The 23,686-nt window shown below is 29.8% G+C and overlaps 2 protein-coding genes across 4 annotated transcripts; both read right to left on the bottom strand.

Moving 5' to 3' along the window:
• Nucleotides 1-4,044: 4,044 nt before the first annotated feature.
• On the bottom strand, nucleotides 4,045-7,624 carry LOC107009607 (high affinity nitrate transporter 2.7). The gene is made up of 2 exons (XM_015208953.2): nucleotides 6,164-7,624; nucleotides 4,045-4,620 (listed from the first exon to the last, which is right to left on the bottom strand). Exons 1-2 carry the CDS (start codon nucleotides 7,435-7,437, stop codon nucleotides 4,377-4,379), a joined length of 1,518 nt encoding a protein of 505 aa, XP_015064439.1. The 5' UTR covers nucleotides 7,438-7,624; the 3' UTR covers nucleotides 4,045-4,376.
• Nucleotides 7,625-9,849: 2,225 nt separating this feature from the next.
• Nucleotides 9,850-13,967, bottom strand: LOC107009573 (putative cysteine-rich receptor-like protein kinase 43). 3 transcript variants are annotated; one of them, XM_015208914.2, is made up of 8 exons: nucleotides 13,352-13,967; nucleotides 12,315-12,636; nucleotides 11,807-12,069; nucleotides 11,484-11,694; nucleotides 11,168-11,351; nucleotides 10,927-10,977; nucleotides 10,700-10,850; nucleotides 9,850-10,569 (listed from the first exon to the last, which is right to left on the bottom strand). In XM_015208914.2, the coding sequence occupies exons 1-8, from the start codon at nucleotides 13,760-13,762 to the stop codon at nucleotides 10,189-10,191; spliced, it is 1,974 nt and encodes a 657-aa protein (XP_015064400.1). In that variant the 5' UTR covers nucleotides 13,763-13,967; the 3' UTR covers nucleotides 9,850-10,188. The 3 variants fall into 3 exon arrangements, with proteins under 3 accessions (XP_015064400.1, XP_027770119.1, XP_015064401.1); XM_027914318.1 differs by having other exon boundaries at nucleotides 12,315-12,620; nucleotides 13,352-13,467; XM_015208915.2 differs by having other exon boundaries at nucleotides 12,315-12,628; nucleotides 13,352-13,460.
• Between the last annotated feature and the right edge of the window lie 9,719 nt (nucleotides 13,968-23,686).

Genomic DNA, 23,686 nt, shown 5'->3' with positions numbered 1-23,686 from the left:
ATATATATATATATATATATATATATATATTTGTATATATGATTATATTTTTAACATGTTTCCTCAGGTTTTTCGTTTTCAAGAGCCAAGTATGGCTAAACACAGTCGTTTGAGCTTAGGACTTTCATGTTGAAGGTCTCAAGTTCGAAATCCCTTGCCAGCGAAAGCAAGGGGTTTGCCTTCTGGGTCGAGCAAGGCGGGTTACTTCTCCTATGTGGTTTGCGTGCTATTGTATAGGAGCAAGGGTTCTACTTGTGCGCACCCAAAAGATAGCGGCTGCGGGTTCCCTTGTCATAAAAAAAATAAAAAAAATCCTTTTATTAACGTATGTCATAATTTAGGTATTTTTTGACATTCCAGTCGTTTATATATATATATATATATATACTCACTCTATTGAGTTACTTAACTAGGTCTTGGACCGTAACTCACAAATCAAAGTCTTGGACCGTAACTCACAAATTAGAAGAATTGTGCACATTCCATTCATCATCCTTCTCATGCCCGAATTTAAACATTCAAGGTTCTACATTGGACCTAAATCTGATACCTTGTCAAATTTGATTTTTTATCTCGTAGGCACTTCAAAAGCTAATTAATTTACTTTTTTACCCAAATTTTATTTTAAAAGTCCAAAATTTCATTCATTCATGATTCATTCATCATCAACGTAGGTCATTCCAATTATCAAATACCTCTCCTAACCGTTTTTTTTGTTCTTTCTAATTTTCCCTCTTTCAAAGTCGACATACAAAATGGGGAGTAGGAGCACTACAATTATTGGTGATGAGATTAAATAATGAGTGGCAATTATGAAGTACTAATTAAGGCTTCTTCTTTTTGGGAGGTGGGAATCCATTCTGATTGTGGAAATCTCTCATCATCGATCGTAATTAAATTAGTAATATATCTAAGCATTTTCATTTCAAAATTTTGAGATACATGAATCCATACTTTATAATATTAAATGGAAATCAATTATTCATCCCAACTTATTTTATCATAAAGGTTAGCCCTATCCATTCCATCCCTTGATGATTTATTTTGATAAAGTTCTCTCTCTATATATAACTGAATTATCGAAAAAAAACAAAAGTACCTAACACGCCTATCCATTGCTAAGATTTTTCACATATCACATATTATTGGCGAAGCTAGAAATTCAAATACGAATAAACGTTGATATATGCAAATATTGGTTTGTGCTCATCAAACACAAACGTCGATATACACAGAATGATGTCGCATCACATTGATTATATAAGAATATATTGTCACATACTGTAGCCTCACTTTGCTGTATATATTGAATTGAAGTATTTGATTTTAAATTTTGAATTTGTTACCATGCTCAATTATCAATTATCACACAATCTTTATGTATTTTTGTTATTAATTAAATTTTAAGGCAATCGCTAGCTTAGAAAAGGGCTGCAGAAAAAGAAAATTAGTAGTATGAGTAATCACAAAACGTCAAATGAAATGTGCTGCTAATGATTAGGAAGTGGATTATTGGTTGTTTAATGTTTTACTATTATTTATATAGTATAATACGCCTCTGACCCCCAACTACATTTTCTATTTACTTATTATAATATTAATTTATGTACATTACATTTTAATTTAATTCTTGCTTAATATATTGATATATTTGCTAGCTTTAGGAATAAAGATATACCATAGATTCCGTATATGATAGTGTTTACTTTCAAGTAGCATCTTTATCTTTTATCTTTATCTTTATATAACTACTATAAGTACTACTTCTTCAAGTTTTTAGAACAATTTTCTTTTTTTTGAAAAAAAGTTGGGGTCGTTAACGAATTTTCGATCGAAAGTTAGGTTAAAAAATTCTATATATAATATTATAAAGAGATAGGCTTTTGATATTAGCCGACCACCTATGTAATTATAAGCTCACGTTCTTCTGTTTTTGTGTTTATACATAAAAGGTGGTACCTAGATCAAACAAATAATTCTAATATGATGGCACACGATAGAGAATTAGATTTTTCATTAAAGGAGTTTTAAATAGGAAGAGTCAATATTCGAACAAGTTATAGTAGATTCTACATCGATTATATATACATATAAATAATTTTAATTATATCTTAATAGTGATAGAGATACAGTATTTTGAAGGTGTTTTCTTCCTCGTAAAATTATATCATATACATAAATAAAATATTATTTGAAATGATTTAAATTTAATACTTTGAACACTCTAAATATAATAAGACATTGTTGCCTAATAGTGTGAGGCTCTCCTCTTACGCTCACACTGTAGGCCCCTCGTGATTGCATTTTATAATCATTTTTAATAGAACTCTTCTATTTTATTATTACTCTTACTAACTTTGCTGCTTTGATTGTCTAAGCTAATTAAATTATTTTCTAAGCAATAGTTATTAAATATGTGATTTTTGAACTTGTTCAAATATAATTCATCAAAACGATTCTTGATTAGGAATCTACATTTAGTACTCAATTGAATTTTCAATGAATTTTGAATATTTATTTCTTTTCATTAAAATTTGAAATAAAACATAAATGTAATTATTTAATTTTATGTCAATAAGCAAATTTTAAACTATTTATATAAAGCTGCTAAAGCGAACCAAAGAACAACGTGTTTGATTCTGCTTTCATTATTCGTGTCTCGTTATTGTTGCCGTCACCAGAGATTAGTGAAAGCTTGAAAAGTAAAAATAATTTTATTCTAACCTAAATAACCCCTCCCCTCCCCTCCCATTTTTTTAATGCCTTGTTAATTATCTTCATATTAAATTAAACAAAAAAAATCTAGATATTATGTAGTTCTGGACATTAATTTAGACTCCAAAAGGCAAACCAACTTAAAGGTACTAATATTTGGAGTTTGATAATAATGATCATTTTAGCCTATTAGAAATAAGACACATATATATTTCAGGTTGTGGTAATAATGATCATTTTAGCCTATTAGAAATAACACTTTTATTTATTTTAGGTTTGTGGTACATTCATATACATAATCACTAAAAAAAAATCTTGAACTAAGCACGCAAAGTTATTTATGATAAGTGACGACAAGATTCTAACTCAAAAACTTGCTACATAGTATATAGACACTTTGTCTCGTAACATTAGTAAGAATGTTAGATTATGTTATGTAAAATGCATAATGATGAATGTTATCCCAAATTCCAAACAATCTAACGTAAAAAAATTATCGTATACTTAGAAGTGACTTTGGAGTATTCATAATCATAAATGAAACTAGACTTTGAGGTTTATTGATTCTGATGTTTTTTAAAAAATTATTGAGTTTTAAATTAATAATCTATACATATTCAACGAAATTTTAAAAGAGACACTTATGCAGTTAAAATAAATATATACTAGTTAATTAGCTAACGTAACTATAGTTTGAAATTAATTGCAGCTTGCAACTCACTTTAAATCGTAAGTACGTTGCTTAAATATATACAAATACAAATACAAATTATACATATGTATATATATAATTAGTCTTTATCCTCTCTCTCACTCGCCTCTCTCTTTCCTCTCTCTCAATCTCGCTCGCCAGATATAAAAATACATATGTGTGCCAGTTACATATATATAATTATTTGACAAATATACATATACAATTTGACAAATATACGCATAGAATTCACCTCTCTTCACAATCTACCCTCTCTCCCTTGCCTTCTCTCCTACCCCTAATATGTATTACGAATCGTAATTAGCAAACCATTGCTATGGAGCATGATTAAGTAATTTTTGAGTGGATATACGAAAAAATTCCCATTTTAAAACAATTTAACAATTTGTATGAGCCCTCAAATTTGGTCCAGGAAGTAACGATAGACTCGATGGCCCAACATAACTGTCCACAGTGTTTCTGGGCCTTCAATATTCCTTCTTTTGTGATGATCTTTGCCTTGAAAAAATGTTGTATGTTATACCAAATAATCGCTGAATTTATCATCATTTTGTGGTCGGATTATTTACCGATTATGCAAAGATGAAATCAAATTTTTAAATTTTATAATGATGATCTTAAGTGTTGAATGACTGAGTTTTAAAGTTATTATTTATGCATATTTTAAACTTCTCAATACATAAAATACATTATTTGAGCAAAAGTTATTGAGTTCGACTAAACCCATGAGCTTCTAGTTTCGCCCCACATTATGCTCGGAATAATTTTCTGTGTAGATCTAGACGCTCTCTTAAATTGTATTATAGACACTCCACACACCGACATTATCAATAACTAATAACTACTCACAACGATATCAAAATAACATGATACATACAAATTGCTATTTTAAACTCCTAGCTATATATACTTTAGTACTCAATTAAATTTTGTGGATCCAAGATGAGTCTTAATGTAGTAGGTGGTAGTTTTCATCATATTGATGAATATTTGAAGGACCACAGAACATTCCTCCCCACTTGGGGAAGTAGATAAGTGTAATAGGCAGAGTAAAGACAATCATCATTAAGCCCATAATTGATATGCTTGTTTGAGTTGAGAATTTTGTGGAACCTGAAAATAGCAGGAGCTGTGTTATAACTGCGCCTAAAGTCCCACCACTTCCTGTCATGCCTGATATTACACCTAATGACCTGCGTACAGTGGCGGAGCCAAAAATTTAACAAATGGTGTCTAGAAATAACTTGTTATGTTAAGGGTATGTTAAGTACCATACTTATATATATGGTACTTTTTTCTAACGAACTCACTATGTGGCTACACTACTGCCTGCATACATGATCAAATAGAACAACATGACAAATTTTTACTGATAGAACTGAGTAGGATTACTTTAGGGCTATAAATTAATGTGAAATTGAGCTGGTTTTTCACTCTACGTGTCTTATTATGAATCATAATTTTTATGACTATTCTTCTTAAAATCATAATTTGCTAATATTTTCCTGTACGTACATGCCGCTATCGAGTCTCCTGTCACCATTCCTGGGTTGTTTACTAGAGAGTTTGTAATGAAGTTATCAATTTATAAAATGAATTTGAAAATATGTGATTTATTGATTCATCGTCGTATGATATATATTTTGATATTCTTTGATGAATTATAATTGGTTTATTTACTAAAATTGTATAAGAGTCGGAAGTTTGATAGATTTAACACTCATGTCCTAGTCGAAAACTTTAGTTCTTGCAGTACAAAGAGGAAGAGAACTTCAATTCCCCTTCTGTCACAGATACTTGAAGGAGACTTGCCATAATTTTTAAGCTGTTCAAAGTTTAACTACTACCAATTTATGGGAGAGACGTTTGATTGAAAATGGAGTTTAAAAGAATTTCTTTTTAAAAATTCGTGATTTAAAATAGGAAAAAGGGTTTGATATATTCCTCAATTTTATCACTTAGATATGATATATTTCTCTTATGAAAGTGACTCTTATAAGTCCGTACTTATATACAAATGACTCACATATATCATTTTTTAAAAAATATAATCTCATATGAGTATATTTAAACCTCCTCAAACATATATGATTTTTTAACTCTTTTTTGTTTTAATGACTAATTTAGATTTATCATTTTGATGGTCAAATTTATTTATGTTTCACTAATATTCTTGTAAAACTTATTATAGATGATCAAATTTTTTTCTTAAAATATAAAATTAAATTACAATATAGACAAAAAAAATAGTTTTAAATTATAATATAGCCACCAAAAAATAGTTTTAAATTTTTTACACTAAGGAATGAAAGAAAAAAATAAAAATAAGAATAACAAACTCAAATAATTATAATAAAAGAAGTCAAAAAATAATTTTCTTATGAAAAAGAAATATACGTTGAACTTTGCTAGAAGAATCATATATACCCCTAAATAATTTTTAAAAAAATTAAAAAGTAAAAAATAATAATTTAAAATTAATTTTTCACTTCTATTAAATGAAAAATATATGTGAGCTCATTTTGTAACAGTAAGAAAATATATATAAGCTTTTTGTATAATGATAAAATTATATATGTTCTACTTTTATAATAAAAATATATTAACTCCAAAGGATAAAATCAGAAATATACGAAGGAATTTCCTTTTGAAATACTCTATAAAAATTCTATCGCATGTCAATTACTTCACTTTAACGTAAAAAAAGAGAAGTTTAAAGTTGATTTATGAATTTACCTTTTGGATACGAATGGCACAATGCCAAACGTGAGTCCCGAAGCAGCTTGAACAAACAACGAAAAGCACGCCATAACCAGAACAGACGCCAAAATTGTATTTACTCGGCCAAGCAGCACGCACATCAATCCAGCCACCGTCTGCACCGCCCACAAACTCCATAACCGCCCTCTCATCCCAAATCTCTTCCCCATTTTATCAGAAACAATCCCGCCCACAGGCCTCGACACACAATTCGCTAGCCCAAAGCTCGCTGCAATCGCCCCTGCCATTTCAATATTCACATGAAACCGATTGTAAAAATAAGCTGCTATTATATTATCGGTAGTCAATTCAACTCCGAAACAAAATCCATACGTCAATCCCAATATCCATCCCCTGTAATTCTTCAGCCCATTAAAAAGTACGTTGCAGAAATTTTCACTTTGATTATTTGTAATTTTATGTTTGTAGTTTCCATCAGGTAAGTCCTGGCCGTATACGAGTACCAAAATCGCTGTCGCCGCTTGAAATATCGCTGGTAAAATAAACGCAATACGCCATGAGATGAACGAAGGAACGTTAAAGCAGGTAGTGAACAGAGTATATACGAGCGGCATGACTAATTGAGTCACGCCAGATCCTACATTTGCCCAACCGGCAGCGAATCCATTAGCAAGCCCAACAGTACATCCGGAAAACATAGAGCTCATCCAAAATTGACTCGCTACGAAATTAGCCAAGCTAAATCCGATGAGGAATCGAACTAATATGAAGCTTTTCGCGGAGGAGATTAGAGAGGTGGAGAGGACTACCGGAGCAGTGAGGAGTGACAGGGTGGCGGAGGCAACACGTGGACCGAACACGTCGCAGGCAGGTCCTATCGCAAGGCGGGAGAAAATAGAACCGATGAAGGAGGCGATTCCGGCTGTGCCGATATCAGTTTGGGTGAGATTGAGATCCTTACGAATAACTTCGAGAAGTGGAGGGATTGCGAAAGTAGAGAAGAAACACGAAAATAGAGAGAGCCATGCGAGATGGAAAGCTCGCATGTGAGGTGAAGATAGTGAAAATGGGCGGAATTCTGTGGCTTTGTGATCATAATCTACGGCTATGGAGAAATTATTAGGAGATTGATCGATTTTGGAGTGTGATTGTTCTTCTTCCATGGCTATGGCTATTGAGTGAATTGAATTTAGAAAACTTGAGCAAGTACTATATTTATAGTGAAGGTTAACGTGAGTAGATTGATGAGAAAACAGAGCTTCCAAGCACCACCATTTATACTTGATCATGAAAATTGAGAAAAAATAAACTTTTGTTTTTGAAGTGATATTCGTATATTTGTATTTGAAAATTAAAATTATGTTCGACTATGAATAAAATCAATTAAAATCATTTGTGAGTATTTACATATAAATTTGTTCAATTCAAATTATTGAGTTCAATTAAATTCAACGCTCAGATGCTGCATGCGCCCATGTAGCAAGTGTGTTGTGACTTCTTCCGTAAATGGGCAGAAGATGGATTTAAGGTTACATGGTGGAGTTAAATTTGTAATCTTCTTTTGGGTCCATCAACTAGTTTTATTTAGTCTAAAACTTATTCTAGTCACTGATTTAAATTTGTGTGGCTCTCTATTTTGACTATTATTATTCTTTTCTTTTTTGTCCGAGCACATAAATTTCAATAGGATAATATAGTCTTAGAATAGAAAAAAATTTATGTGCTCTGACATAATTTTGAATCATGTAAATCGTCTCATAAAATGAGATAACAATGAGTGTAGGTATGTAAGTCCTTTAAAAAAGTTGCGTTTTGATAGTGCCTTTGGTGGAAGATAAGATGCAGAAAGTGATATTGAGATAATTTGGGTCTGTGACGAGAAGACGCATGTATGTTTCAGAAGAAATATTGAGGAGAGATGATCAGACTTGACATGACGTAATTGCGGTGTACAGAGGTCATGACCTTAGATACAAAGATACGAAGGAGATGAATTAGGGTGGAAAAGTTTGTAGGTAAGAGGGTGATCATGCTAGTAAATGAGTGTATATTGTTCATGCTAGTAAGAGGGTGTTCAGGCTATGCTTATAGTTTCAGGTTCTTCAATTTTATTGATATATATATCTGTTAGTTTTATGTAGTTCGATTATAATATTATTTGATCTATTGTCTTATGTATTTCAATTATATTTTTTTTTTCGAAGATCTATCGAAAATAATCAAAATGAAGAATCTAAAAAGTGGAAATTAACATTCTCTTACGAAAGGGGAAAACGGTTACTCCGTATTTCAAACATCCTATATATTATTACTATTAAGAAGGAATTACGCACATTTTAAGGAATTACTGGACCTAAGATATGGCCATAACCCATAAAAGGGAAGATACCTTTATATGATATGAATCATATGGACATAACTTCTTGGACGTCACTTAATGGCAAAAACTGGAAAAAAGAATGTCCATATTTTTTTTGCTACAATTTCTTGATGTGGAAATGAGAGCAACTAACTTGATACATTTGGTAATGGTAGTGCCTTTGAAATCACACTTTGAATTGGTTTACGATAATGGAGAGTGCAAAAGGGACAAAATAATCATACACTTAGAAACATAATGTTTAGGAAAAACTTGTAAAGAATAACTATCTTTACTTTGGAGTATGGATATAGTAATTCTTAGAGAGGGTTTGGCTATGATTAGCTTAGAGACAAAGTATGGAAAATATACTGAATTCGGCACAAACTATTAATTTTATCCTTGAACTATTAACAGTTCTAAAAATATCTCTCCACTTAGACTAACTAAACTTATATACACTCCGCCTACCTCTACAGAAGTATTTGGTCAAATAGGCTCTTAGGACCCTCATATTGACCAAATACTTCTATAGTGGATTCAAAATCCACTTCGAAGTTTCAAGTATAATGCGGCATTTTTTTTATATATCAAAATAAATAAATAATCATTTTTGCTTTGAACAGTAACATTATGTTTGGATCATTGTTATCCATTGTATTGTATTGTTACTATACCTACAATGTTTGTTTTGACTTTTGATTGTTGTACTATATTGTTAAATTTCGTTGTTAGATAACAATAGAAACCCCTATTTTATGGAACAACCAATTTGGTATATTCCCATTGTTACTTAATTTCTTTCTTCAATTATATCTTTACATAATATTTCAAAATAATATTTTACCCTTTACCTTAATTATTTAAATCTAGTCAAACTTCCTACTCCAGAATAATTAAGGATATTTAAGTAAATTTATAAATTACAATACAGTACGATACAATCAAACCAAACAATTAAAATGTTACTAAATAATAACAAACAATACAATCTAACCAAACATTGTATCTACCATACAATACAGTACAATAGAGTACAATACAATATAATACATAAGGAAACAATGAGTAATAATGATCCAAACACAGTGTAAAGAGAAACAAATAGAGAAGGGTCTTGCCCTCCTCAGTATCACCTTAACAATACGTACACGGATTTTCTAATAAAATAATCAACGTCTATTTATTAAAGTACCAAACAAAATAAACTCAATTTTGTTTTGTTGTTTGACGGATTTTCTATCAGTCGAGTTTGCTGAAAATGACTCCCCTTATGGTTTGAATGATCTCTACAAAATTCATATAACTAAAATAACATTTGTACTGAACTATAAAATCAATCTACCTCAAATTTCTATCATTATAGGTTAAATAACACTAAGGTCACTGTTACTATACGTAAAAAATTTATATTATAAAGATATAAAAAACTTTACACAGTCAATATACATAACTTAATGGAGTATAAACTTATCTGGTCTTTCCAGCAGCCTTTGCAGTATTCCGGGATTTAACCGGTCTTGATCAAAGCACTGCAACTATAGGGCGTAGCTGGGAAAATGGATACATTCATTTTACACGCGGATAGCTTCATAATAATCTCCAAAATTATCTGATCCGAGGTATGTGTGAAACAGAGGCTAGCTCTGTCTTTGCAGAGACCATAAAGAGAGCACCATTGTCATCCTAAAACACTTTCCGTGTCGTAATAAGAATCAATTGATGCAGAGGGATGATGACGATAACGATGAAAAGAGCCATTGTCTTGGTGTGTGTCATAATATCTGCAAGAATCAACTGATGATGCAGAGGGATGATGCTGATGAATAGAGCCATGTTGTTCGGAATCATCAATGAAAGGAGGCTTTGAAGGAACAGGCACTTCTATGTTTTCTTGTGTAAGTAGTTTAATGATTGTTGACATATCTGGACGCATAATAGGTGACTCTTGAGTACATAGCAGCGCAATTTGAACCACCCTTAGTACTTCATTCACATCTTCTATTTCCATGCTCGGATCTATTAGCCGATATGCCCTTTTCTCCTTGAAATGTTTCCAAGCCTGTATGTTAAATTAATAAGAGAATGTCAAACACATAATTCTGTCGAAAAAATAGAAATAGAAGATGACCTGATTGTGTGACTATGTCTAGAAGTAAAGGCGAAAAAACTAAGTGCTGAGGGGAAATTACAATGGTTACTAGGGTGTCTAGAGTGTCATCGGCTGGAATTTTGTTGAACTCCCGTCCGCTTACTATTTCCAGGATAAGAACTCCAAAGCTATAAACATCCACTTTGTCTGATAATTGTCCTTGAGCAAGGTACTCTGGAGCCATGTATCCGCTGCAGGTATAGGGATTAGCGACAAAATGAAGAGTCGTAAATGGTTAATCTAAATTTAAAGTGCTTCATTACATACAATGTGCCTGCAATGACAAGAGGTGCACTTCCTTTTTCCCTGATATTAACCCTGGAAGACCAATAACATAACAAATAACAATTACATCTCGATTCCAAGCAAGTCGAAGTAAGATATATATGAAAATGAAAATGAAAATAGACACTTGTAGTTCTCTATATTTCCTGGTGACATAAATCTTGAACACGACTAAGAAGGCTCGACTTTTTGAAGGCAATGGACCTAAAGTAAATGCACTAACCTGGCAAGACCAAAATCTGCAATTTTGGGACGATATTTTGAGTCTAGTAAGATGTTACTAGGTTTGATGTCTCTGTGAATGATTCGAACTTGGCAATCATTGTGAAGGTATTCTAAGCCTTCAGCTGTCCCTTCAACTATTTTGAGCCTTTTCTTCCAATCCAATTCTTTCTTCTTCTTTGGATCTTTCTTCCATGCATACAGTCAAGAAATATCAACTAAGATAGTATTTTTTAGTTACAAATGACTTAGCATTTTTTCTATCCTTTTCGGGGAAGGAGGAGAAGAATTAAAGATCTTAAGAATAAAATACATACCAAATAAGATAAGATCAAGGCTTTTATTTTCCAGATACTCGTATACAAGAAAGCTGTCATCGGCAGTGAAACAACAGCCAAGAAAACGAACCAAATGCTGGTGCTGGGCTTGTCCAATAATGTCTATCTCATTGGATATCTCTTCATTCCGAATTTCGGTAGTTAAAAACATCCGTTTGATAGCAATTTCTCTACCATCTGGCAAAGTCCCCTACTTCAGAAATATTCTATACTTATTTAGCAGAACTAACATTGTCAAAGCAGAGAAGCAACAAACAGGGGTGAGAAAAACGAAAAGAAAAGGAAGTAGTATGCTTTTATACTTTAAAGACTTCACCGAATCCACCTTGGCCAATCTTGCGTTCTTCACTGAAGTTGTCTGTGGATTTCTCTAGTGTTGAATATTTGAAATGCAGGCTCCTTTTCATAACAGATGACTCAAGATCCGAAGAATCACCATTATGTTTCGTCTGGTGTTTCACTGTTTTTTCATGGAGAGTTGTACCCACAATATATCCAACCAAAACAGCTATTATGCATACACCAACAGCAACAAGTATAAATACAAGGTACATGAAAATAGCTCCTGCAAAATCAATTCCTTCTTAAGTGAGTTTCGCTTATTTACACTATTTGGTTAACTTACTTACAACAAACAGATAACTAGTGTTAACTAGTTAAAAAGCGGGTCTAATATAGTAACCTGGAGAAATAATACGTAACATGCTAAAACAAGATAAAATACGCGTATTGTCTTGAGATATTATACACGGATAACTAAAGTCCCATGAAAGAAACTTCTCAAGAGCAGGCATGAGATGTAGAGCTGACCTTTAGAATTAAAGAAATTCGAACCATTGGTAGATTCAAATTCTGAGTAACGAAAATAGCAGCCAACGCTAAGGGATCGTGCCTCAATGGATGGCAAACAATCAAGAACAGCTGTGCTTGCATTTGTAAGGCAATCAGAACATGCTTTTTCGTCCAAAGTATTCCAGCAGATAGCCATGCCATAAACTGATAAACCATATGTTTTCCTTCGTCCTTCTGCATAGCCACCGTGAACTGGGGCCATGGTTACCACATCCTTGACGACTTTGGTAGCGACATCCCTAAATTGATCATTCTTCAAGTTCACTGCATCACTGCATCTCTTTATTCAAATTTAACCAAAAAAGATAACCATGAGGACCAAAAAAAAGCTAGACATTGTCAAATTTGTTAAACATATACTTCCTCCGTTTTAATTTGTTTGACCTACTTTCCTTTTTACTCCGTTTCGAAAAGAAAGATTCTTTCCCTTTCCAACAACTTTTAGGATATTTGACAAGATTCAAAAAGTCTTCTTAATTTTCTTATCCTCCTATCAAATCAAAATAGGACAAACAAATTGAAACGAAGGTAATGATTACTTAAATAAAGTCAACCTTCCCTAATAGCTTAATTTTTAGACGATGGATCACACACTTCAACATGTATGGTATCAAACAGACACACACACCGTCATCCATTCTCTAAAAGAATTTCCACGTCCTTCGCTCATGAAAAAAGAATTAGGCCATCATGTTAGGGATCATGTTAAATATATAGTAATTAACTAACTAAAATTCTACCCTATGCCCATTTCTAATTTCAATTATCGCCTTCGTCCGGAAATCACATTTAAGTTAAGGGAAGCTGCCTATGTTGCTTCGAGTCTTTAAAAATGTTGATGGTGCATGTGACACTCCTACATTTTGGAAAATCCAACACGGGTATAACAATAATTTTGAAGAATTCGAGCAACATGGGGTATGACAATTCTTTGTTAATTTTTAACATAAATCCCCAAATATAATATAAAATGTAAGGGGGTAAAGAGAAATTACTTTAACGTCATGGGGAGAAGAGGATTCATAAAAAAAGCTATAATTCTCGAATCTCATGAAACAGCCATCGAAGAAAACTCGACCGCTGATATGGGGAAAACAACCGGGCAATTGGGTTTTGATTGCAGAAAAACAAATCTGACAATCTTCTTCAGATAGATCATCCATACATTGAGCCAAAACGAAAATTCGATTCGGAGCTAATCCTTCTCCGTGAATTGAGAATTTGTTGGATTTCATCCCGGGTTCCATAGCTACAATTGCATTCGCATAATTTTGGTTGAATTGTGAAACATTATCAGCTTGCTCCACACCGCAGAATTTATAAACAAGCTCTGTTCGAGGATTCGCAATAGCAACTGCAACAATCGAAAATATCAAACACAAAACGATGACGATGACATTTGCCATAGAAATAATATAATGCCCTCAACAGAGGTGTTCATCTTCCTTTTTCATTTTTTTTCTTCTTCTTAGTTTTCTGGGTTGCTATTGTGTTTTCATATTTTTGGGAAAATTCTGATTTGGGTTTGTGATGAATTTATGTATAATTAAAAACATATTTAATTTTCATTTTTACTACTAATTATATGCCCTTATTATAGATTATAAACAAGGTCGTCTAAACATGTTTTTAATAAAGAGAAAATAATTCTCTGCTAACTACTTCTCTGTCATGTGTTTAAATTTATATTTTATTTTATTTTAGTTATTTTATTTTGTTTTAATTAATTAATATGTATTTTACTTCACTAAATCACATAATAATGGAAATTAAATTAGTTTGATAAACATAATTCAAAAATGTGCACTTTAATGTCCAACTTCTTTTCGTTACCAAAAAAGCAAATCATGTGCACTCACATCTTCCAATCATTTTTAATTTTCATGAGCAACAGTGTCTAAAATTTAATTTTAAAGAACTTCTTGTAGATAGTCATGAAATTTTTCGGAATAACTTTTGTTGATAGTCGCGTTAACTACACATTTTTTCGTAAAAATCTCTTAATTTTTTGACAATATCTAACAAAAGGATGAAAGTTGTTCACTTACAAATATTTAAAGGATGTTTTCTGCTAAAAATGATACTTTAAGGATGTAGTTTAAATTCGGGGTATAGTTAAAGAATTTTTTCTGCTAAAAGTGATATTTTAATGATGTAGTTTATGTTTGGAGTATAGTTGAAGGATGTTTAATCCTGTCTAAATTGATTCTTAAGAAATTACATAGATATAATTTTTTAAGTAACTTATATCATTTAATAATAAAAATAGATGTTTTCTAACAACTGAAGCTTTTAGATGAAATGATCACATACTTTAACATGGTATCAGAGTAAATAGAGGTCCTGAGATTGAATTTTATCGTCATCCAAAATTAAAAAGAATTTCCACGTATTTGACCCATATGAGAGACGTGTATCATTAAATAATAAAAGAAAGAATTTTCATATACTTAACCCATGAAATAAAATTAGGCATGTGCCTGAGGAAACGTGTTTCAATATCATTATATAATCAAAGTGTTCGAGAAAATATACTGTCTCTAATAGATATTTACATAAAATGCCTAATATGCTTATACGACACAAAATATATATATGATCGTATTTTAAACTTTCTGAATTGGTATAGTTTTTGATGCATTTTTTTTTTGAACAAAAGAAGTCACTTAGCAAAGATTATATGCAGCAAAATTTGCTTCTCTAAAATGTGAAAGTCACATGAATGAAAATACATGTAAACAAACATAGACAAATTAAAATAGCATTTTTCTTTGAGAAAATTTGTTGACTCATGTTTAAATGTAAACAATCGACAAGTCAGTAACGATAATTGCAATTTAAAATTGGAAATGTACCAAAATGTATCTTATCCTATAATTGTGTTAAAATTAAATAAAATTTGACCCTCTTACCTTTTATACCTAATTAGTTGTTTATCCTTAAAAAAGAAATACAGAATTAATATATGTTGTTAGTGTAAAGTTTAGATGATAATCAACTTAACGTTTGCATGACATTTCGACTCATCAAAAAGGAAAGAAAAGATCCTAACAACAAGATGGAAAATTCAGAAATTAGAAAGTCATAAATTAAGAGACCAAAATTTGGAACACGTAAATCCAGGTTGATTGCAAGATCACAAATCATCAATCAAAGAAGATTGCAAGATCACAAAACGAGTTCGAAGCCTAAAGGACAAAAAAAGTTGACAAAAATTTCAAAAGGGTAATATCAAAAATTTTTCTAACAAAAACGATAAAATCGCTACTAACGTAGAGATTTATTTTGACGCCGTTGAAGCAAAATCGTTGCTCGAACAGCGATATTGCACAATTTTTTTTTTGAAATCGCTGCCTTGGCAGCAATTTTTTATTGTTTTTTTTAAAGTTTTTCTTTTTTAACAAATCGCTGCCAAGGCAGTGATTTTAGTGAAATTTTAATTTTGTATTTGTGTATTTTAAATTGCTGTATTTGTAGCAATTTTAGTTATTTATTATTATTTTTGCGATTTTATTTATTTATTATTATTTTTTAAGTATATCGCTGCAAAAGCAACGGTTTTAGTTTTTTTTTTAAAAAAAAATTGTGTTGTATAATCGCTGCAAATGCAGCGACCTTTAGTTTATTTTTTTTTATACAAATTTTTAGTTCTTTTCTTTAAATTGAAACTTCTTTTTTTTTTATAAAATTAGTTTTTAATTTTATTATATAAAATTTTAATTTTATTTAATTGCGTATTTTAAATCGCTGCAAATGCAATTTCAGTGAATTTTTTTTTAAATTATCAGTTGTAAATATTTATGAAGTAAAATAATTAAAAAAAAGAAGTTTCAATTTTAAAAAAAATCCACTAAAATAAACAGCGATTTTCAATTAATAATTAAAAAAAAAACAAATTTCACTAAAATGCAGCGATTTAAAATACACAAATAAAAAATTAAAATTTCACTAAAAAAGAAACTTAAAAAAAAACAATAACAAAAATGCTGCCAAGGCAGCGATTTCAAAATTAAAATAAAAATTGTGCAATATCGCTGCTTGAGCAGCGATTTTGCTGTAATGCAGTCAAAATAAATCGCTATGTCAGTAGCAATTTTACCGTTTTGATTTAAAAAAATTTGATATACCCTTTTAAAATTTTTGTCAAGTCCTTTAGGCTCCGAGCTCTCACAAAACAACTGTCAATCAAGGAAGATCTCCAACGGCTATATACAATCAAAGGATGTGCAAGAATGAATCAAACAAGAAAGAGAGAATTCTCCAACGGCTACCTAAGGGAAAGATAACAACGACCATCTGTAAGAAATTAAGATTGATAAGCCTTAATCTTTATTCTTGGAAAATAAGGATACATTGTCTTTTTTCCAAGGATCAAATCTCTTCACAACGATAAGATTCAAGTCTCAACTCTATAAAAAGACATCATATTGCCAGAGGAAAGATGGTACAACGAGTCTGAATCATCTAATATAAAACGTTGGTGTCAAGTTTACTGTTCGCATTTACTGCATTATTCATTTTGCTCTGTTAAACTGTAGCCGACTAAAGTATATCTTAAGTCAACTACTCTTCATCAAAGAAAAAAAAAATAACAAAATCAAATAATTGTTTTAATTTATGTAAATAAGGCTAATAATAAGTAAGAAATTAAACAAAATCAAATAATTGAGCAAGAGTATAAGAACAACTTAAGTCAGATGTCAAAAACTAATAATATCATCAGACAAGCTTGATGTTATTGATATTAAATAATATAATGAACAATCGAATCTGAGAGCTTAAGAACGTAAGAAATAGTTAATAGTGCATTGCTAGTGAATGAGTAAATGAAGGAGTATTTATAATCAAAACCTTATGTACTCGCCTTTTATATTAAGACTCCAACAAACTCATCTTTTCGATCGTTACACGACAAGTGGATATGTACGTGAGTTGTAGATTCTCAATTGAATCTTATCCTCATCCTGATCATGTGAAGGCTCTTCCCAAGCTTCACATGAACTTCAGAGTTAGACGAGCTTCAAAAGTCTAAAATCAGGCTCGAACGTAATGAATATTTTAATTTGATGTGATTCATCGATTTTCTTTATAGGCCTTCGATGCATGGGGCTATATTTGTTGTCCAAATACATTCCTTTTGGAAGAAACAATTAAGACATGGCATTAAAATCACTCTACTTTACTAAAGATGAAGTAATTGCATTGACATGTTAGTATAAACCAACAAAATGGTAGCTGGATTAATTAAAAAGTACTTTTAAGTTCATGGTTTCTAGTCCACAAAAATGAATTCTTTGAAATTAATTATCATCCATTGGTTTTGCTTTAAGTTGTGGTATCTCCTTTTTAGATAGAAAAGCTAGCAAAATCCCACAAAGAACATGCCAATTTGTACTTAATTTGGCCTCAAAGTACAAGAGTAATTAACACTTCCACATAATAAGTTCAAGTGTAGACTTAATTGGAAACAGTACATGTGGCAACAACTTTCATGGTCAATGTGGCACCACACAGTACCATTTCATTTGTATTTTCTTCATTCTCCTTTTTACTCATGATGATGAGGTCATATTCACAAAAGCGTATTCCGTTCGTTTCAATTTGTTAGTCAATTTTCGCTTTAACTTTTAACTTATGGCTTGCCAACACCAATGTCAAACCTCATCATCAGTTTATCAGAAAAAATAACAAATGTATTAAAGTCATCTTGTAATAATTGAGATTTTTTTATTTAAATTTTTTTTTATTTCTTCCTAGAAGCACCTATTATTTTTACTCGCTTCGTAATTCAAACTCACAATTTTTAAATTTAAAGTGAAATGATGCTTACATCCAAATCAATTCCTTCTTATTGCAATAAAATGGTGATTTGCCATTATCTTCAAGACTTAATTATTTAGTGTAAATAATTCATTTTTATATTTAGAATTTCTTCGCATTATATTTCAATTGATACAACTTAAAAAAATACTACTATTTAAACAGTAATTAAGAATAATAATCTTAAGAAGATGAAGTTGAAATAAGAAGAAGCAAAGAGCAAACATGCATTTTTATTTACAGTAATTACATATTGTATAGTAGTTAAATATTCTTAAGAAAATAAATAAAAATTTAATAAAGTGAAATTTCACAACAAAAGTTGGATAATAATATTCAACTCATTTTAACACCTCAATTCAACATAAACCATTCATTTACCATCCATTATGGTATGGGCTATCATATCAACACAACATTAACTTACGTCCACATACAACTATAAACAAAAATAATTTTTTTTATAAACCAATTCAGTATTGTTATTTTTTTTTGACCTCACTAGTATAAACTTCAAACTTCCAAATTAAACTATATGCGAATTTTTATTTTATTTTGTCCCTTTTAATTAAATTTAAACTGATGTATTTTCTCTATAACTATAAAATTTGTACATCACCGCTTTTTTTGGTGAACGAACAGATTATATTGACTTTTTACATTATATTTAGCATATTTAAAAATTGGATTTGCAATATGACTTGGGCTTGGATACAATCTTTTTGAAATCTATTTGTCTTTTAATAGTCAATTCGAAGTTATTAAAATAAAAATAATTACCAGAAATTTTAAAACAACAATACATAAATCTAATTTGAATAAGATCCAAAATGGCGTACATCTTAACATTCATCTAATCCTAATCATATATAAGCACAAAATAAAACTTAACTTGAATGTTTAAGCTAAATTATAATATAAAAATAATACGGGGCAAAATAAAAAAAAATTAAGAAAGCATATACTAGACCATAAAATTAAGGGAAAAGGGTCTGATATACCCCTCAACTTTGTCATTTAGAGTTGATATACCCCTTGTTATGAAAGTGACTCATATATACCCCTACTTGTAAACAAATGGCTCACATATACCCTTTTTCTCTAACGGAAATGAAAAAATAATAATTTTAATCTAAATTTTTATTATTTTTTTCTAAAAAATATAATCCTATATGAGTAAATTTAATCCTCGTCAAACATACCTTTTTGACTTTTTTTTGTTTCAATGACTAATTTATAACTATTATTTTGAATCAAAGTTATTTATGTTTCACTAATATTCTTGTAAAACTTATTGTAGATGACCAAATTTTTTCTTCGAATAAGAAAGTAAATTACAATACACACCAAAAAATAGTTTAATTTTTTTTCTTTAAACTAAGAAATGTAAGAAAAAAACAAAATAAGAATAAGAAACTCAAATAATTATAATAAAAGAAGTCAAAAAATAATTTATGTATGAAAAAAATTAAAATATACCTTGAACTTTGATAGAAGAATCATATATACTCCTAAAAAATTTTTTTAAAAAAATTAGAACTAATAAATATAAATTTAAAACTAATTTTTTAACTTCCGTTAAATGAAGGGTATATGTGAGTCATTTTGTAACGGCAGGGGTATATGTGAGCCGTTTGTATAACGGTAAGGGCATATATGAGCCACTTTATAACAAGGACTATATCAGCTCCAAATGACAAAGTTAAGGGGTATATCAGACCCTTTTAAAATCCTCGCAAATTTACGTTGATTGTCCGACCCTGCCCCACCCCATTTGATACCCATAAATAGACCATTTGGGGTTTGTTGGTTTCCTAAATTAGTATTATTTCCACTAAAGTTTATAAAGTAAATGTCAAATTCTATACAGTTGTGAATATGAAAATTAAGAAGACAGGTGGATGATCATTATTGGTCTATGAGTGGGTTGATGATGGATTATATTATATATGACTCATTAAGATTTTAATTTTATAATAATATTTTAAATTTAATATATTTATATATTTAACGAAATTGTTTACACATATTATTCAAAATAAATCTATTAAGTTCGATTATTTAGATTCGCATACAGACTACTAACTCTGTCCCAAGGTCATGTCCCAGAGAGATTTAGGGTTGGGGGTGGAGGGGTGCCCTAGTTTTGTTAGGAATTAGTCATGTAAGAGGAATATCAATTAATATTTTTAGCCTAAATCATACTTCACAATATATTAGGTCGCAATTTGTCCCTTCTTGTCTTTCTTTGATAACATTTTGAGTGGATAACAACTCTTTACACCTAATTCCACAATTCTAAAAACTATGACTAGACAACATATGTTTGAAAATTATGATCAAGTCCTTGAATATATTAGCAGGGCCAATTCATTTCTTGCATAAAAGAATGTCAATATTCTATAATTAAAAACTATTTATTCTTAATGAAACAATTTTTTTTTAAAAAAAAAGTTGAATATTTTTATAAAATTGAAGGAAATTTTTTTATTTATAAACTCAAAAGTTCTATATATTTTTATATTTTCTGTATATTGAAAATAACTAATAACATCTATATCTGGAGAGGTAAAAATCAAATTAAATTAAAATTAGAATCCACTCTAACTAACAAATCTTAATTAAATATAAAAAAGTAAATTCAATAAATAATAATTTCTAAACACTTAAAACTCGCATTCAATTTTATTATTATTATTTTAAATAAAAATCAATTGATATTATCACATAAAATGAAACGGAGGAAATATATATCGATACTGCAAAATGGAAGGAAACAAGAAAAGACGTATATAGCACTCTTCAAGTGTTGATTTGGCCTACATATAGGCCTTTACTTAAGTGGTACTTGTAGCCATCCCAAAAGAACAATATATTCTAATCAAATCTACAGTAGCTTACCTCATCTTTTAAGGTTTTAATTACAGTACAACAGTATAGTCATAGTTCAAAGCATTTTTATTTGTCCTATTATATCTTTTTTAAGGATAATTTAATTAATTTTTAAAATTAAATTAAATTATATAAATTTAATATTTTAGATTTAAAAAGAATTAGATATTCAAGAACTATATGAAGAAAGTACTATAAATTCTAATTTTTTTTTTGCATATGATACAAAAAAACACTATAAAATGTTAGTCAAAATTATTTTATAAAAATAAACTATAATAATTAAAAGTGAACAGAGATAGCAGTACTGATTACTATCTCCGTACTTTTGATTGTCGTAGTTTCCCTTTTTAGAGTCAAATTATAAAAATTTTGACTAACATTTTATGATATATATTCTCATCATATTGACATATAAAAAATTATAATTTTATCATACTTTTTTTATAATTTTTAAATATTTAATTTTTTGTATAACTTTAAAAATTAATCAGATTACTTTTAAAAAATATAACTTTACCATTAAAAACTGAAATGGAGTACTACTCAGATTCCTAAATTAGACAAAGGTGTATTCATAGTAATTCGTGCTAGATTAAATTCCCAACTGTTTGCACATAACTTGTGACACGGAGATTAAAGGATATGAGGTCCTTTGGTTATTACGATAGGATAGATAAAGATATTTTTTGAGTAAAATTATATTATTTTAGATTTTCTTTTTTAATATTATCAAACTTTGAGATTTGAGAAAGAAATAACTTATGTCATTTGCTAAAAGTTTAATTTATTTATGTTATTTTCATTTGATATGCTCATTCATGTTATTAATTTGTCAAGTGAAATGACATAGATAAACTAAACGTTTAATAGATAACATAAATGAGTCTTTTTCAAAGTTTGATTGCATATTTTGAAAAATGATATAGTTATTGAAATGGACGAATTATAATTGATCACGTGTAAAAATTGATTTTGAAAATTCAAAAATATTTTTTATTAACAAATAATGACATATATGAGCCGTTTCTCAAACAAAAATAGCATAGATGAGCCAAAGTTTTAATAGATGATATAAATGAATCTTTTCTTAAAGTTTGATGACATATTTGAGTTTTTTCCCCTTTTATGTTATATGATAAAGTAACTAATTTATTATTTGAATCTTATTAATATTGATAATATTAAATATATCATAATTTATGTTCTATATTATCACTACTTCTTATCCCACCAACCAAATAACTCCTTTTAACAATAATATTGCTCCTATGATGGAGGAGCAACATAAACCAAAAATGATGATTTGTTTGAATATTTTTCATTATGTGAATGTTTGCTCTTTATTTTCTTTTTAAGCCTAACTCATTGAATATGAAAAAAAGAAATATGTATAATAAAATTTTACTATATCATTCATAAGAAATATTCAAATGAACTATGTTATGATAATTTATAAACATGAAGTTCAACTTTATTTGAATCTATTTAGTAAAATATCTGATTTGGCACTGTGCTCAATCTTTTTCTTCTTTTAAACTTTTGAAAAGATTGTCCCTAGCTAATTTGTTGCTATAGCTTTTCTTTGTCCTCATTCAGACGTTGACCCATTGGGGGATTTTCGATTATGACTTATATCGTTGGTCCGTTGCTATTTTGTTCACAGTTAATTAAAATATATTATTAAGTAAAATTAGCGATGAAAATTATTATTTAGCTATAAAATTAGCCTATCATTAAATCGAGTTTTTTCAGTAGTGATTATTATAAGCTAGAAATTACCATGACTCCTTTATAAATATTGTGATTTGCATGTCTCGAACCAATTGGCCCTGTTCATTAATTGGCGTTGATATCCCCTGTTCAAAGTTGAGTCTATTATTACTATAATTCTAATATTATAGTATAATAGATATTTATAGGATTATATGTATAAAAATCACCTTGAGCATGAGCTAATTTTTTTTTAAAACCATGTTAATAAGATAAGCAAAAATTATAGAGCCAGAGGGGGACATTGTTGGAAAACTATATGCACAGCAGAAGCATAATAAGGATCTTTACTACTTACATGAATATTAGACAACCACTATCGTTTATGCTAGAACACATAAATATGCAGAAATTTTTTTCGATAAATACCTTTTGAAGCGTGAGCGGATACCTTCAAACGAATCTACAAGATAACTATGATCTTCTACAGTGATCTCAAGTCACATCCGAACTCTCTCAATACTTGGGTGTGCAAGTATCGAATGGAAAACTAATCATCATCTTTCTAGGTTAGAAAAATCCATATATATAGATATTTCTTCCTAATCCAAAAAGGACTAGAAAACCTTGTTTTTCTAGAAGACTAGAAAAACTCATATGTCACGACCCAAAACCGAGCCGCGACTGGCACCCACATTTACCCTCCTATGTGAGCGAACCAACCAATCTAAACCTTAACATTTCAATTTAATATCAACATAAAGCAATGCGGAAGACTTAAACTCATTAATAAAAGACAATTCAATAACTTCTAAAATTCAACATCTATTATTTCCCCAAAATCTGGAAGTCATCACCACAAGAACATCTATGATCAAATTACTAAACTAAGAGTATTCTAAGAA

Source organism: Solanum pennellii, chromosome 2 (genome assembly GCF_001406875.1).
Source record: "Solanum pennellii chromosome 2, SPENNV200".
NCBI classification, from domain to species: Eukaryota; Viridiplantae; Streptophyta; class Magnoliopsida; order Solanales; family Solanaceae; genus Solanum; species Solanum pennellii.
This window is presented reverse-complemented; position numbering and strand designations above follow the sequence as displayed.